Genomic DNA, 15,776 nt, shown 5'->3' on the forward strand with positions numbered 1-15,776 from the left:
ATGTATAGGGGATCCCTGGGTGGCTCAGCAGTTTAGCGCCTGCCTTTGGCCCAGGCCGCAATCCTGGAGTCCCGGGATCGAGTCCCACATCGGGCTCCTGGCATGGAGCCTGCTTTTCTCCCTCCTGTGTCTCTGCCTCTCATTTTCTCTCTCTCTCTCTCTCTCTCTCATAAATAAATAAATAAATAAATAAATAATAAATAATAAATAAATCTTTAAAAAATGATAATGTATACCCTCTGTGAAATGTAACAGATTGTTACCTTCATATTAGGTTGAAGTTTGGGTTTTTTAAATATATTTTTAAAGATTTTATTTTTTTTTAAGATTTTATTTATTTGAGAGAGAATGTGCACATGAGCAAGGTAAGGGGCAGAGGGAGAAGCAAACTCCCTGCCAAGCAGGGAGCCTGATGCAGGGTTTGATTCCAGGACTCCTGGATCCATGACCTGAGCTGAAGGCAGACACTTAACAGACTAAGCCACCCAGGTGCCCCTAAAGATTTTATTTTTCAGTAATCTCTACATCCAACATGAGGCTTGAACTCACAACCCCAAGATCAAGAGCTTCATGCTCCACCAACTGAGCCAGCCAGGTGCTCCTAGGGTTATATTTTTGAATATTACTTTTGAGCAAATAAAATATTTACTGCATGCACAACATGTAATAAATATTTATGCATTCATGCAATTGTTTACTTCCTATTTAATAAAATGAACACTTGATAGTTGCTAGTGATATAAAGATGAATAAAATAGCCTCTATTGTGAAGCAGTCCAGATGTCACTTAGACTAGAAGAGCTAGATTCCTCATATGAAGTGTCTGGAAGCACTTTGTGGTGTAGGGAGATGCTATGCCCTGCTGATTAGATGTGGTTGGCCCTCGAGAGGGGTGTGAAACCAGGGCTGGAGCAATAGTAATGCCACTAAGTGGCATTAAAACTAAGGCGTAGGCTTGGGGAAAGTCAGTGAGTTTAGGGCACATGAAGTTTGAGGAGGCTGTGAACATGCCAAGTGAATTCACTCATTAAATACTGTGCTGGTGTTGAGATTCTGGTGGAAAGATCTGCCATCCCTTGTAAATGCAGGAATCTGGAACCACACAAGGAATTGAGAGGTAAGGGCTAGAGACAGATTGAGGACTCCTCAGGTTACAAGTGGTGGTTCAGAACATGAGACTGAGTGGCATTGGCAGAGAACAGGATGCAGAGTGCTAAAGAGTACTCTACAGGGGGCGGGGTGGGGGCAGGCAGGGGTACCAACATTTCAGGGTAGGTAGGAAGAAGATGTGATGTGAACCCCCTGGCATGGGCGAGAGAAACCAGGAAAGTGCGAGGCCTGGAATCCAAGGTCAAAAACCCGTGCCAGGTGTTGTCAAGGTTCTAATTCCATAATGTTTATAACGCCCTTGTAACTATAGGAAAGTGCTTATATTTTAATATATAGTGAAAGTTTCCTGAACCTTATCTAGGATGTGTTCTGAAATATCTTTAAAAAGCCATAGAGGGGAAAATGCAGACTCGGCCAAGATGTTAATAGTGGTTTTCATTGGATTGCTGTTTTTAAAAGTGTTCATGATTTTTAAAATATATTTCATGTTTTCTACATCACATTACTTTTATTATCAGGAAAAAAGTTAAAGCCATCAAGCTCATTGCAATAATCCTTGTATTTGTCTAAAATAGGTTACCTTTTAGATTATGCTGCATATATGACAGCCAAGTTGATTATATATGTTTAAGTTGTTTTGGGGCCATTAGAGTCTGTAGCAGATTAGCATGTTGTATCTCATAGATATAAAAATATTTTTTGCTGTAATGCCACTTCAGTTTTTATTTTATTTTTCTAAGTTTTTTTTAAACTATTTGAAAATTTTTCCCCACTTTTTTTTTTTTTTAATTTAAATTTAAAAGAGAGAGAGAGAGGCAGAGACATAGGCAGAGGGAGAAGCAAGCTCCATGTAGGGAGCCCGACGTGGGACTCAATCCCAGGTCTCCAGGATCATGCCCTGGATTGAAGGCGGTGCTAAACTGCTGAGCCACCCAAGTTGCCCCTAAGATTATTTAAATCCCAGTTAGTTGGGGATACCTGGGTGGCTCAGCAGTTTGGCGCCTGCCTTCAGCCCAGGGTGTGATCCTGGAGTCCCAGGATCGAGTCCCGCATCGGGCTCCCTGCATGGAGCCTGCTTTTCCCTCTGCCTCTGTCTCTCTCTGTGCCTCTCATGAATAAATAAATAAATAATTTAAAAATTAAAAAATAAAACTGATTTCCCCCTTTAAAAAAATAAATCCCAATTAGTTAACATGCAGTATGTTGCAGGTGTACAATATAGTGATTCAACAGTTCCATACAACACCCAGTGCTCATCACAAGTGCCCTCCCTAATCCCCATCATGTATCTAACCTATCCCCCCACCCCAGATATCAATGGAAGAATAAAATGATTATTACAGCTGTCCTGTGATGTTACTTGTCTGCTGAACTCAGGAGAGTTGGTTTCTCATAAAATACAATCCTTCCCCACACCCCAAGAATTAAGAATTCGCACTGTGAAAACATTTGATGAAATCGTATGTGCTTTTCTTTTTTCTAGATAGAAGCTGATTCCGTGATGTCTTCAGTAAATCCAAACACTTCCGGTAATATGAAAGTTAATATTAATTTTTAGATATTCATAAAGCTAAAATTAATAAAAATAGAGATTATAAAGCACATCTTTGTTCTGTTTCAAAGAAAAGTTTTTGGTCCTTTAATGTATTTATAAGTATGTATGTTTATTGTAAGGAAGTTTTAAACCATTGAAAGGTATAAAGAAAAAACGTTGCTTGTGATGCCAACATCCAACTGATGATGGAGATTTTCTGACTTAGATGAACGGAAGTGGCATCCCCTGCAATGGAAAGACTGGGGGAAAAGGTATGGGGTTGGGGGAGACCCAGAGTTCACTTTTGAGTACGTTAAGTTTGAAAAGTTTCGATCAGTGATGTCAGGGCACTTGGGCTGCATGAATAGAGAATTCAGAGGAAAGCTGTGGGCCAGAGAAATAAATTTGGGATTCATTGGCATATAGATGGTTTTTGAAGCCAAGGAGATGGATGAGACCACCTAGCAAGATAGAGTGAAATGAAAACCTTAGGAAATGGGATCTTGAGAAGTCAGGGAGTTAGGAAATGGCAGAAGATTTAGAGGGGGTGGACGGGCAGGAGGAAAATCAAGGGTGTCTGATCAAAAGTGAGAAGTAGATTATTCCAAGGAAGAGGATGTGGTCAGTGTTGAAAGGTCAGGTAGGTACTAACAGAAGAGTATCCGTTGGAGTTGGTGACCAAGCTGTGTTTGCTGAGTTTGGAGAGAGCACTTTGAGTGTTGATGAAGCAGAGGCCAGGCCCAAGTGGGAGAAAAGTCTTTCAGTTGGTCCAGAGCGGCTGGGCTCTAGAGCAGTTTTGTTTGTTTTGTTTTTGTTTTTGTACATGAAGATGTGTCTGAACTTAGGCTGCTGTTGTTTTTGGAGATAGAACGTGCTAGATTGGCTTTTTAAAAATTACCTTTTTTGGGGGAAATAAAGCTTACAGAAAGTTGCAAAATAGGACAGCCCGGGTGGTTCAGCGGTTTAAGGCCTCCCTTCTGCCCAGGGCCTGATCCTGGAGACCCAGGATCGAGTCCCACATCAGGCTCCCTGCAGGGAGCCTCCTTCTCCCTCTGCCTGGGTCTCTGCCTCTCTCTCTCTCTCTCTCTCTCTTTCTCTCTCTCTCTCTCTGTCTCTCATGAATAAATAAATAAAATCTTTAAAAAAAAGTTGCAAAATAAAAATAGTACTGAGAACGGTAAAGAGTACTGTATACTCTTTACCCAAGTGCACTTATTATTAACATCTTACCCCTTGGGCCCCTCCTATCACCACCTCTTCCTCTCGCTGCTCTGAACCTAAAACATAGCACACTTACCAACTTCATAAACTTAAATTGATAGTATATCTTTATCTAATTTACTGTTTATTTTCCAGTGTTGTCACTTGATCCGATAGTGTCCTTAGTAACATAGTTCCTCATTTAATACAGGAATTAGTCTTTGATGCCACGTCTCCTTAGCATCCTTTAATCTGGAACATTTTTGTAGACTTTTTTTGCCTTTTTATAACATTGATATTTTTGAGGAAATAACCCAGCCCTTATTATTATTATTATTTTTTTTGAGAATAGTCCTTATTTGGTGTTTGCCTGGTGTTTCTCTGTAATTAGGTCAAAGTTAAGCATCCTGAGCCAGAATGCCATTTAGATGATCTGTCCCTCTCTGATGCCACTTCTGGAGGCACACAATGTCCATCTGTCTCTCATAGATGATAGTAATTTTTATCATTGGTCAAGATGTTGTTCAAGTTCTCCATTGTATTCTGTTTATCTCTTCTTCCTCTGCAACAAACAAGCAGTCTGTGGAGACACATTGAAGATGTTGCACATACTTTGCTTCTCATCAAAATTTCCCCCTAGATTTGGTGACTATGATTCTTGTCTGACCCAGCTTTTGCCATTATAGTTGTAAAGTAATGATTTTTCTAATCCCAGTGCTGCTTCCTTATTTTTCCCCCTAAAAGATTTATTTATTTACTCGAGTAAGAAAGAAAGAGAGCACACGAGTGGGAGGGGCAGAGGAAGAGGGAGAGAGAATCTCAAGCTGACTCCCCACTGAGCATGAAGCCCGACATGGGGCTCAGTCCCAAGATCCTGAAATCATGACCTGAGCCAAAAACCAAGAGTTGGATGCTGGCTGCGCCATACAGACACCCTGCCTGGTGCTTCTTCCAGGGAGCCCTTGGCTATAGGCAAGAGACCTCCCCTTCTTGATCAGTCGATCTATTTATTATCAGCATGGACCCATGAGCTATATGCTTTTAGTAATTTACATTCTATTAGTTATAGTTATTTTAGTTTTCACTTTGTTACAGACTTGGTCACTGAATGCTTCCTCAAGCTGGCTCCTGGGTTTCTGACCAGTGTGGCTTTTTCTTTCTTTTTAAAAATCTTTCTTTTTTTAAAGTCTTATTTATTTGAGTAATCTCTATACCCCCTGTGGGGCTTGAACTCATGACCTGGATATTAAGAGTCACATGCTCTTCTGACTGAGCCAGCCAGGCGGCCCTAAAAATATTTATTTATAAATGTTAGATTTGCAAAGGAGTTTACTGGATTGCTTTTTTGTATTCAAGGTCTGGAATCACATATGAACAATGACTCTTAGAATACGATTATTGGCAAGAGAATGCGTTTTTGACAAACTTCCTAACTTGATGCACTTCCTCCAGGTTATTAATTTCTTATAAAATCTTTGTGCTTTCAGACTATTCAAATATTATTTATGTAATGTTCAGTTAGTTGTAACTTCTTGATGATGCCTTCCTTGCATTTTTTTCTGTGGGTTTCTATGTAATTTTCTAATCTAAAAGATTCCTGCCTTCTGGCAGAAGGGTTTCCCACATTTTTTGAGTTGATAGGGTTTCTCTCCATAACAGTCCCCTGACAGTGAGTGACTCTGTCTGGGTGAAGGTATTCCCCACACATTATACACCCAGCACTGCTTCATTTTTTGACTTTTCTGATATAGCAAGTGTGACCACTGCTAGAGGCACTCTCAGATCATTCATTATTTTCATAGATCTCCCTAATGTGTGTTCTCTGATTCTGAATTAAGGATTTGCCTTCACACAGAAGGTTTTCTTTCAGCCGGTTCTTTGATGTCCAAAGAGGTGTTCTTCTGGAAGAAAGGTTACCCATGTTCTTTATAGGTATAGTGAATTCTCTGATGTAGACCCAAGATTGACTCTGAGAGAACTTCTTCTACATTCAGTATCATAAGACACACCCCCCCACACACATGTGTATTATCTCATGCTTAATAAGACTTCATGAAAAGATTTCCCTGCCTGTGTTATATTCGTGTGATTTCTCTCCTGTATGGGTAATTTGAAGGGTAAATTCTGGCAGAAGGTTTTCTACCTTTATTACCTTCTAAAGGTTTCTCTTATGTGTGCATGCTCTGATATAAAGAGAACTGATGTCTGGCAAAAGGCTGCTCCATGTATGCCATTGTTAGTCTCCTCCCATTAATGAATGAATGAATGAAAGAATAAAAGATATATGTATATATATTTCTGATGTATGAGAGACTCGCTTTGACTCTTAGCTAAAGATGTGTTTGTGAAAATTACATAATTTCCTTTGTGAATTATCTAATTCTTGAGCTTCGACTTCACATAGAAATATTTCTCATGGGACGCCTGGGTAGCTCAGTCAGTTAAGCGTCTGCCTTCAGCTCAGGTCATGATCCCGGGGTCCTGGGTTTGATCCCCACATCATGCTCCCTGCACAGCGGAGAGTTGGCTTCTCCTTCTACTTGTGCGCTCTGTCTCTGTCTCTCACATGCTCTCTCTCTCTCAAATACAAAAAATCTTTGAAAAAAAATTAAAATATTTCTTACATTTGTGGGAGTCACAGAGCTTCCTTTTGATACTAGTATCATGTCCATTAGAGCTTTTTGTTTTAGATAAGGGTTTCTGGACATTGACTGCATTTAGATAGTTTCACCCATGCCAGAGTCCTTTCATATATAATGAAGACTGCCTTATTAGGGAACATTTTCTCAAACTCCTTATGGCCTAAGAATTGGCTTCACAACTGGAATTTTTTGATAGTAAAAATAGTCTTCCCTATGAGGCCTTTCTCACTTTGAGGATACACTCCTGGACCTGCCTCTGTATGCATTTTCCTGCGTTTAATATCAAGGATATTATGTCTACTCTCACATCCGTTTCTCAGTCAAATCGTGAAGATGCTTCTTTTCACAGCATCTTTTCCTAATAATTAATTTTAAGGTATATTTCAAAAGGTTACAAAGTAACTTAGTCCTCTGAGAAATTCAGAGGAAGATAAGGGGAGGAAAGAGACCACAGTGTAGGTACTTAGAGCCTTGCTCCAAAATTAGTGTGAAAGAACTCTCAGTCTGCAGGTTTCCAGTCTTTTCCCTCCCTCTTTTTTTTTTTTTTTTTCTCTTTTCTTTCTTCTTTTTTCTTTCCTCCTTCCTCTTCTGGTCTCCATATCACTGGCAAGTTAGCCTTCCCAGATTATCACTTCCTTTAAGGTTAGACTTTAAAGTCACCGTACTACCTTTCCAACTAGCTTTAATTTGTTTTCCTTTGAAAGGAAGACTCAAGACCACAAATACCCAGAAGAAAAAGTCAAAAAGTCATCCTAGCAGGAAATCACTACCAAACTCTTGATTGCTGCTACCGTAATTTTTTTCTATTAGAACTCTTCACTCCTGAACTAATTTCAGATCATCAGCTCCTTCTTTTCACCCTTTCCATACATGAGTCACCTTTTACAAGTTAATTTTCTTGCAGGAAGAGGTTTTATACACGGTTTAAATGTTTTGTCAAATATCTTATTTCTCTCCTTAATGTTTTGATCTTGAAGAACTGAAATGTTGGCCATGGCTTTCTGGAAACTATTTATCCAGGCAATACTATTTTTCCAAAGTTCTCCTTACTAGCCTTGACTTGGGAGTTCTCTAGCTAGATGTGGCTCTTTGTACGTCCAGACAAGTCATACCAGCTCTCTAGCATGCCACCCCAAAAGATTCTCTGTGTAGGCCGTTTGCTGCCCAGCTTCCTGGTGAGGTCCAGACTCACATCCTGGATTGATCCTGACTTGGCAGAGTCTTGACCAAGCACACACTTCACACAGTACCTAAACCTGGGTGCCCATGTCCTACTTCCCAGGAGCTTCTGGTCTCTCTCAAAGGCAGGTTGTTTCTGTAGATTTTCCTTATAAAAATTAAGAAGAGTGAAAGTTAAGTCAAAGCCATTGGAAACAAGAGTAGAAGGTCTCCAGGAAAGGCATATTGGGAGAGTATGAGGGCAGCCAGAAGAAGTAGCAAGAAGGCATTTTAAATTATATATGTGTATATATTTTATATTTAAATATATATATATATATTATATTTTATTGAAGTTCGATTTGCCAACATATAGTATAACACCCAGTGCTCATCCCATCAAGTGCCTTCCTCAATGCCGGTCACCCAGTCACCCCATCCCTCTACCCATCTCCCCTTCCACTTCCCGTTGTTAGTTTCCCAGAGTTAGCAGTCTCTCATGTTTTGTCACCGTCTCTAATTTTTCCCGCTCATTTTCCCTCTCCCCTATAATCCCTTTCACTATTTCTTATATTCCCCATATGTGTGAAACCGTGTAATGATTGTCTAGAAGGCATTTTTAATGCCTGTAATCTAACAAGCAAGTATCAGCAAAAACTGTTTGGGTACCAGGAGCAAATAATTATATTAATGGAAGATAAAAAAAAAAAAATGAAGCCTCTTGTTTAAGAAGCAGCAGATCACTGTTGGGGTGGTTCTAACATAAACTATTGCTACTCTGTTGAGAGGGTTGTATTTCCTTATAGCCGTTGTTCTCTGTGATGCAGTTCATACCTTCTCTAAGTATAGAGAACAAAAGGAGGTTGCAACTAGAAGAGACCTAGAAAACTTATTTGTTCCCTTCTTTAAAATGAGGAAATTAGGCTCTAGAAAGGAATAATAAAATATCTCAACCCTGGCATTTGATGGTTCTTTATTTGTTTACAAAAGAAACCTACATATGTTAAAATATTATAATAATTTCAGCTGTGACTTTTTTTTTTCAGCTGTGACTTTCTGAAAGCTTTCCATGTGCAGACTCCATGATGAGCACTATGCATAAATTGTTAAATTTAATATGACTCTGTGGTATCAAAATTATCCTCATTTTATAAGTTAAAAACATTCTGAAACTCAGGTCAAGTTAGGCTGGCATAGCTAGCTAAATCGTAGACCACAGTGGTCTGCTCTCCAAACTTACCTTCTCAACCATTTGATAAACCTTCCCTTGATTTTTAAAAATTTTTTAAAGATTTTATTTATTTGACAGCACAAGCAGGGGGAGGGGCAGAGGGAGAAGCAGGCTCCCCGCTGAATAGGGAGACCTTTGTGGGGTTGATTCCAGGACCCTGGGATCACGACTTGAGCTGAAAGCAGATGCTTAACCGACTGAGCCAACCAGGCGCCCCTTCTTCCCTTGATTTTAATAGTGCCAAGGGTCATTGTGACAGAGCTGAGGCCAGTGTTCACTCCCCCAGGAACTTCATCAATGAGTTGAAATCAGGAGTGGATCAGGACATGGAAGGTTCTCCACCGTTGCTAGAGGTTGATGTCAGATCTGGTTCTGAGCTACCTAAACTCCAAAACAAATAGGGATTGACAATCCAGTGATCAGTGTCCATGCAATAGAAACGTTTTCTCTAGAGAGACAGTTTTCCCTGATATGGGATATTTCTTTCACAATGTCACATGGAGGAGAGACTGATGAGTGTACGTTGATGTTCACAAACTATTCAGTAAAATGCCCTAGTGAATTTTGTAAGGCTCTTCCTTAAAGTTTCTTCATTGCAGGCCAGTGGTTTAATGCCAAACATGTCTCAGCATTTCCATGAATGGCAACATGTGATAGCCAATGATTTGACTTCATCGTGTGATAAATTGTTGAGCATTTTATTTATTTATTTTGTTGTTGTTGAGCATTTTATACAAATAACAACCACAAATAAGATTTATGGGACTTTTGCTTAGTATGTCAAGTACCACGAATAAGAAATATGGCATGAGTGTTACCTCACTGAATCCTCCATGGCTCTTGGGGTGTTTTCATCCTGGATCCAAATAAAATATGTGTAGGGGAAAAAAACAAAGTACTTCTAAATTTTCTTTTCACTAGGTAATTTACTTTTAACCTTCAACTTAAACAATAGAAAAATCAAAGAGATTGACTCATCATAATGGTGATTATGAACTGTTTGACTCCAATATGAGTTCAATTGGAAAATAATTTGTGGTAGAGCCAAATGGCCAATTGGCTTGTATACTTTTATTTATTACTGTCTCATCTGAGTTGTCTTGAGCCCGATAGTTGATATATATTATTTTCCTAATTTTAAATCTAAATGTCCATTTTCTAGTGTTTTAAGTTCTACTGTAAACACTTTTTTTGTTGCATATGTTTTCTTGCTTGGGGCTCCTACAGAAGGAACTAGGGTCAATACAGCAGGTTTAGTAAGGTTTCACTTGTTTGACTTTAGCTCTTTTCTGTGATCAGGAAATGTACACACATAATGCTTACCTTATCTAGAAATCATCATCATAGGACCATTCTGCAGTATTGTTCACCTATAGATGTTCACCTGTAAATTAATTTATTTCATTATGCATTTAGAGGATGCTGAGTAAGAGTCATTGCAGGGTAGGAATGAATTAGGAGACTCAGATACTGACCCAAGATAAGGAGGATAAAAGGGTATTGTCACTTCATTCATGGCCAATGTCAAATAATTACTGTGGACAAGCAAACTTCTAAGAGATAAGAGGAGGAAGATGGCTGGCGCTGGATGGGGCAGGATGGCTGGGATTTGCAAAGGTGGGAACTCAAAGCAGAAGACTTAGTGAAATGAATGAATGCAGACGCCATCTGTGCACTTGGCCCTTGCTCCTGGTGTTCACTGTGCTTTGCCCTTGCCAGTGTGGATGCAGAACTCAGCATGGATTACCTACCCGGCATGCTCCATGTTCACATAAACGTCAAATGTCCTGTCAAATGCTGAGGTATTTGCTACCAGTACAGAGAAGGGCTTTATCTCTCACTCTATCTCCCACCCTCAGAGACTGAGACCTCTCCCAGATTTCTGCTTCCAAGACCCCCTCTTCCCTGCCAGGCACCCCAGAATTGTATATCCAAAACTATCCGGTGTCATACTGTTAGTAATGAGTCCTACCATAAATGAGACCACCCCCTTAGAATACTTTTACCTCTTGCACCAGCATGGAGTATAGTGCTTACCTATAAAGGAGTTGTGTTCGGCAGAGTAAGCTACCCTGATGGAAGGGGCGTGTCAAGAAGGGGGAATTGAAGACCTCTATGCCTAGGAGGAATAGTGAAGCTTTAAATTCCAGAAGAAGATATCAGGACTTCGCACTATGAAAGGGAGGAGGAACCTTGGAAGGTTTATGAGCAGGAGATGTACATAATAAAGTAATGATTCCTGCCCATGTTTGATAGAAGTATGGTTTTATTGGTTCAGATTTCTCTATTCTCTTATAACCTGCTTTTACTCTTCCTTTTCATTTTCCTCCCAATGATATAGTAAAACTTGATTTCTTCCATTAAGGTAGATTCTTTGCTCTGTATTCCCCTACTCTCATTCAGGAAGCCCGAAGAAAATGTTAGTCCTCTGAATTTACTTAACCATCCTACTGTGGCAGCTCACCTTTGTTTTTGTTTGTTTCAAGTTGTTATGTAAATTCTAGTTAGTTAACATACAGTGCAATGTTACTTTCAAGAGTGATGTTAGTGATTCATCACTGACACAGAACAAGTGCCCTCCTTAATCCCCATCACCCATCTAGCCCATCCTCCCAGCCTACCTCTCTCCATCAGCCCTCAGTTTGTTCTCTCTATATAATTAAGGGTCTGTTGGATGATTTGTCTCTCCTTCCCCCCCTGAGAAACAAAACAGATAGGAGCTCCTGGGTGGCTCAGTAGGTTAAATATCCCACCCTTGATTTTGGCTCAGGTCGTGATCTCAGGATTGAGGGATTGAGCCCTACTCAATCAAGTGGGGCTCCTTGCTCAACAGGGATCCTGCGTAAGATCATCAGCCATCCCCCCAACCACCTCCGGGCACTTGTGCTCTCTCTCTAAAAAAAAAGAAAGAAAACAAATGAACATAGGGGACATCTCACCACATTTCGCCTTCTGTTCTTACAGTCTTTTTATGGTAACATATTTTGTCCCTTTTTTCCCCTCATGGCCTCTAGAAGTCATAATCTGAATTTTATTCCTCCAACTAGAGAAGGCTTGCATTATCTTTTAAAAAGCCACTTAATCCTTTTAAAACCTCCTTTTTAGGCATTTTCAAGGTCTGGAAAAATTAATATATAGCACAATGAATGTGAACCCTCCCTTTTCTCCCAATCGAGGACTAGACTTACAGTCTAAATAACTTGGCATTTTTATTGTTTTCTCTTCCACTCTCCCTAGGTTTATTGCAGTTTCTAATTTAAGCTCACTGTGATAGCCAGAAACTAGATGACTTCATTTTCAAGAGGATTTCTCTGTGTGCACTGGCCCTGAAGCTTAGGGTCAGTGGTTTTGTGAACTACAAAAAAATATACATAATGAAACTTTCAGGCAAAAAATGTATATGGTTTTATTGGACATTTTGAATATATCTATCCCTGTGGTAAAGGATGATTATTCTCCTAGGAAACTACTTAAAAATCAAAAAATGGAAAAGATAACATTCCTAGTCTTTCTCTATACACAACATATCTATATCACATACATTAAATGGTTTGTAAAATGTAAAATCTATGTATTTGTTATAGAATGTGGAAAGGGTCCATCTTGCTAAGAGTTGTTTATAAGATGGAAGGAAGTGTTTACCAGAGGTATACAAAATGCATAGACCTGCAGAGTCTGGAAGGATTTGTAAATATTACTGCTCCCAGTGGTCTTGAAGGCATGGTCCCCAATCCCGGGTCCTGTGAGGGCACTTCCAGGGGCACTGCCAAATGGGGAATTGGGGGGGAAGCCACCTTGCTCCATACAAAATAGATCTGCTTTCATTTCCTCTATACATTAGGCTTTCTCGTTTTATGAAGAACCACCTTTCCTACAGCTTAAAAAAAAGAAAAGTCTGCAAATTACTGATAGAGTCCAACTACCCAGGTGATATCCAAACACCTTTTGTAGATAGATTAATAATAAACTCAGATAAACACATAGGTCTGTGTAGTTCTTGGTGTTGTTACGATCCCAATGTGCTACTATAATAAAGTGTATTTAGGAAACTGTTATTATGGAACAATGTACACAGGAGACCCAACACTGTATTTGAAATTAAAATTTTCTGAACATATTCTTTCACTCCAGGGGTGGACACAGGTAAATGCATTTGTTATTGAGTATGAAATCTGATGGCAATAGAATTACTGAAAGTCTTTGTGAAGAGGTAATTTTAGGTTTGAATATTGTGACAGCAGGTGGAGCTAGTAGTAGAAATTGTATTTCTAGGCCACTTATAGAGCAGCAAGATGTATAAAACTTACATTAATGTTTTTGCATTTCAGAGCTTTAGGAATAACAAACTATTATGCATTGGCTTTGGAAAGTAGTTGTACTACTACAGCGTGAGAGCCAACCTGAATGAAACTTTACCCTTTTTAGAAAAGGGGTTTGCACTTGGGTATGTGTTGCCATGGAAGATTAAGACAAGTTAAAGGGCAGGGGAGTGGAGGGAACAGTGGGGATGAGTTTACATGGCTTAATATTACTTGATGACTCTTAAAATATGGACTTTAAAAAATCAGGTATATGATCCTGTGGGAAAATAGTGTAAAAGAACTTGATTACATATATGGAATTAATTGTGTTATAAGATTGTCTTTTTTAAGTGGTAGTAAAAATTCTGTTGAAATCCACATTTCCTCCTAGGAAAAACTAAAGAACATTTATTTGCCTTTTATCCCACAAGATTATGAAATAAAGACCTACTTTATAACTCCAAATACCAATAGGTTTTCTAAATATGTAATTTAGAAGATATTACTAATGTCCTTTGTGTGTGTGTATGAATCACGCATTGAACCATGGATTTATCCTGGTTTTTTTTCTTACCATTTCCCTAAATCAGATGCAATGATAAGTAAAGAACAAATATTATGCATGTATAACTTTTTCTCTGAATTTTGTTTTCTACTGTATCATATGGATTGAGAAATAGGGGTTTCTAAAATAATGGTTAATTTTGCTGGCTAGGTGAAGAGAAAGTAACCTCCTTTTGGCATATTAGTTTTACAGAGTTATGAGATCATTTAAAACACATTTTCGTGCTTTTTGCTGAAAACTGGAAATAACATCGTCCTATTTACTTATTCAACAAACATGTAATGCATACCTACTATGTGCCAGGCATGCTAAACACTGGGGATAAAATTTTAAACCACATACAGAGCTTCCCTTCAGTGGTTCTCAGGTAGACATATGATCAAATCATTACTATTGGACCTAATAGATGAAAAAATATCTGTTATGAACAGAGGGCTGTTGGGTCATAAAAAAGGGACTCAACTGGGAGAAACCAGGGAAGACTTCAAAGAAGAGGTATGCACTACTTGCATATGGATGGGGATGTAAATTTTCAGTAGGAGAGAAAGGAGAAGCCCTTCCAGGCAATGTGCCCAAAGGTATAAAAGGGTCTGTTGCCTGGGGGAAGCCTCAGGAAGTTTGCTAGAGAGGCCAGAAAGGTAGACTGGAGGAGATTGTGAAGGGTCTCCTAGGGCACCCTGAGATCAGTAAATATATTATTCAGAAATTTCAGCTAATCTAGATGCTATCTAATTGATGAGATTTTGGCGTGCATGAAGGTAAAGTTAACGGATTTGATCCTGTGGGAACGTGGCATGACTAGACTTCAGTTTTATCCTCAGCAAGTGGTCTGAGTATGTTCTCCGTTCTCAGAGGTCACCAGATGAGAACAGAGCTGCATGCCTACAGATCTTCAGCTGTGATGGGAGGAAGGCTGCATATACTAGTTCCATACAACACACATTTACTGAGCACATGCCAGGCGCCCTGGGAGGTGCTGGGAGGTGTGCCCTGTTGCTTAGGGATATGCAGTTGCTGCCTTGACTTTTGCTCATGGTTTGTCTCCAAAGCATCAGACAGTTGACTTGTCCACATTACACCTCTCCCCCTTGTCTTTCTCATCTCAAAATGACTCCTCAAGCCGGGACCTAGGAGTTACTCTTGGCATCTCCTTTCTGACCCACCACATCTCACCCCTCATCTATTTCAAGCAATGTCTAGAAACCTTCCACTCCTCTCTGTTCCCGCTGCTGGCAGTCTAGCAACCTTATTTCTGGCCAGCAGGATCCTGACTGGTCTCACCTTTCATTTTGCTTTCTCCCTAGTCCTTTTTTGAGAAAATGGCCAAAAAGATCTTTAAAATTTTTAAATCATGCTGTGTCACTTCACAATTCTCATTTTTCATTGGCTGCCTGTTGCACCTCAAATAAAATCCAAATTATTTCCTGTGGCCCACAAGGGCCAGTACATTCTGGCCCTGACTGCCTTGCCAACCCTGTCCTCTTATATCACTTTCCAGTCACAGTGGCCAGTTTTGTTCTCTCCCTTCCCACCAAATGGCCTTGGCATATGCTGGTTCCACTTCCTGGAATGTTCTTTCTCCTTGCCTTTAACCACTTGGTACCTTCTTATCATAGATCTTATCTTAAATATTCTCTCCACTTGGAGAGTACTCCATCAGCATCTACTCTGCAGGAGAATTCCTGTCATCCTTTTAGAACTTCCTATTTTCTCTCTTCATTCATATGCCATGATTTATAAGTATGTCTACTTGTGCAGTTGAACCTGTATAATCACTGTCTCCCCTCCACTAGACCAGTAACTCTGTTGGAACTGGAATCATGCATGTTCTCTTTTCTATTTCCAGAGCTCAACACTGTGTGGCACCTAGTGGGTCCTAAACATAGATTGACTATTTAAGTTTCTAAACCTTTAGCTACAAATAAGAAAAATGTGGGAAATAAAACTATATTTTTAGTAAAATGTAATTGACAGAACATATTAGTTTAAGGTGTTTAACATAATGATTCAATACTTTTATGTATTGTGAAATGGT

The 15,776-nt window shown here is 39.5% G+C and overlaps 1 protein-coding gene across 2 annotated transcripts in view; it reads left to right on the forward strand.

The window, feature by feature from the left end:
• EFCAB11 (EF-hand calcium binding domain 11) overlaps positions 1-15,776 on the forward strand; it is a 143,887-nt gene that overhangs the window by 2,856 nt on the left and 125,255 nt on the right. For both annotated transcript variants that reach the window (XM_041757608.1, XM_041757609.1), the window contains exon 3: positions 2,594-2,639. In XM_041757608.1, the coding sequence (XP_041613542.1) occupies positions 2,594-2,639 (46 nt within the window). The remainder of the gene's footprint in view (positions 1-2,593; positions 2,640-15,776) is intronic.

Source organism: Vulpes lagopus, chromosome 6 (assembly GCF_018345385.1).
Source record: "Vulpes lagopus strain Blue_001 chromosome 6, ASM1834538v1, whole genome shotgun sequence".
In the NCBI taxonomy this organism is placed as follows: domain Eukaryota; kingdom Metazoa; phylum Chordata; class Mammalia; order Carnivora; family Canidae; genus Vulpes; species Vulpes lagopus.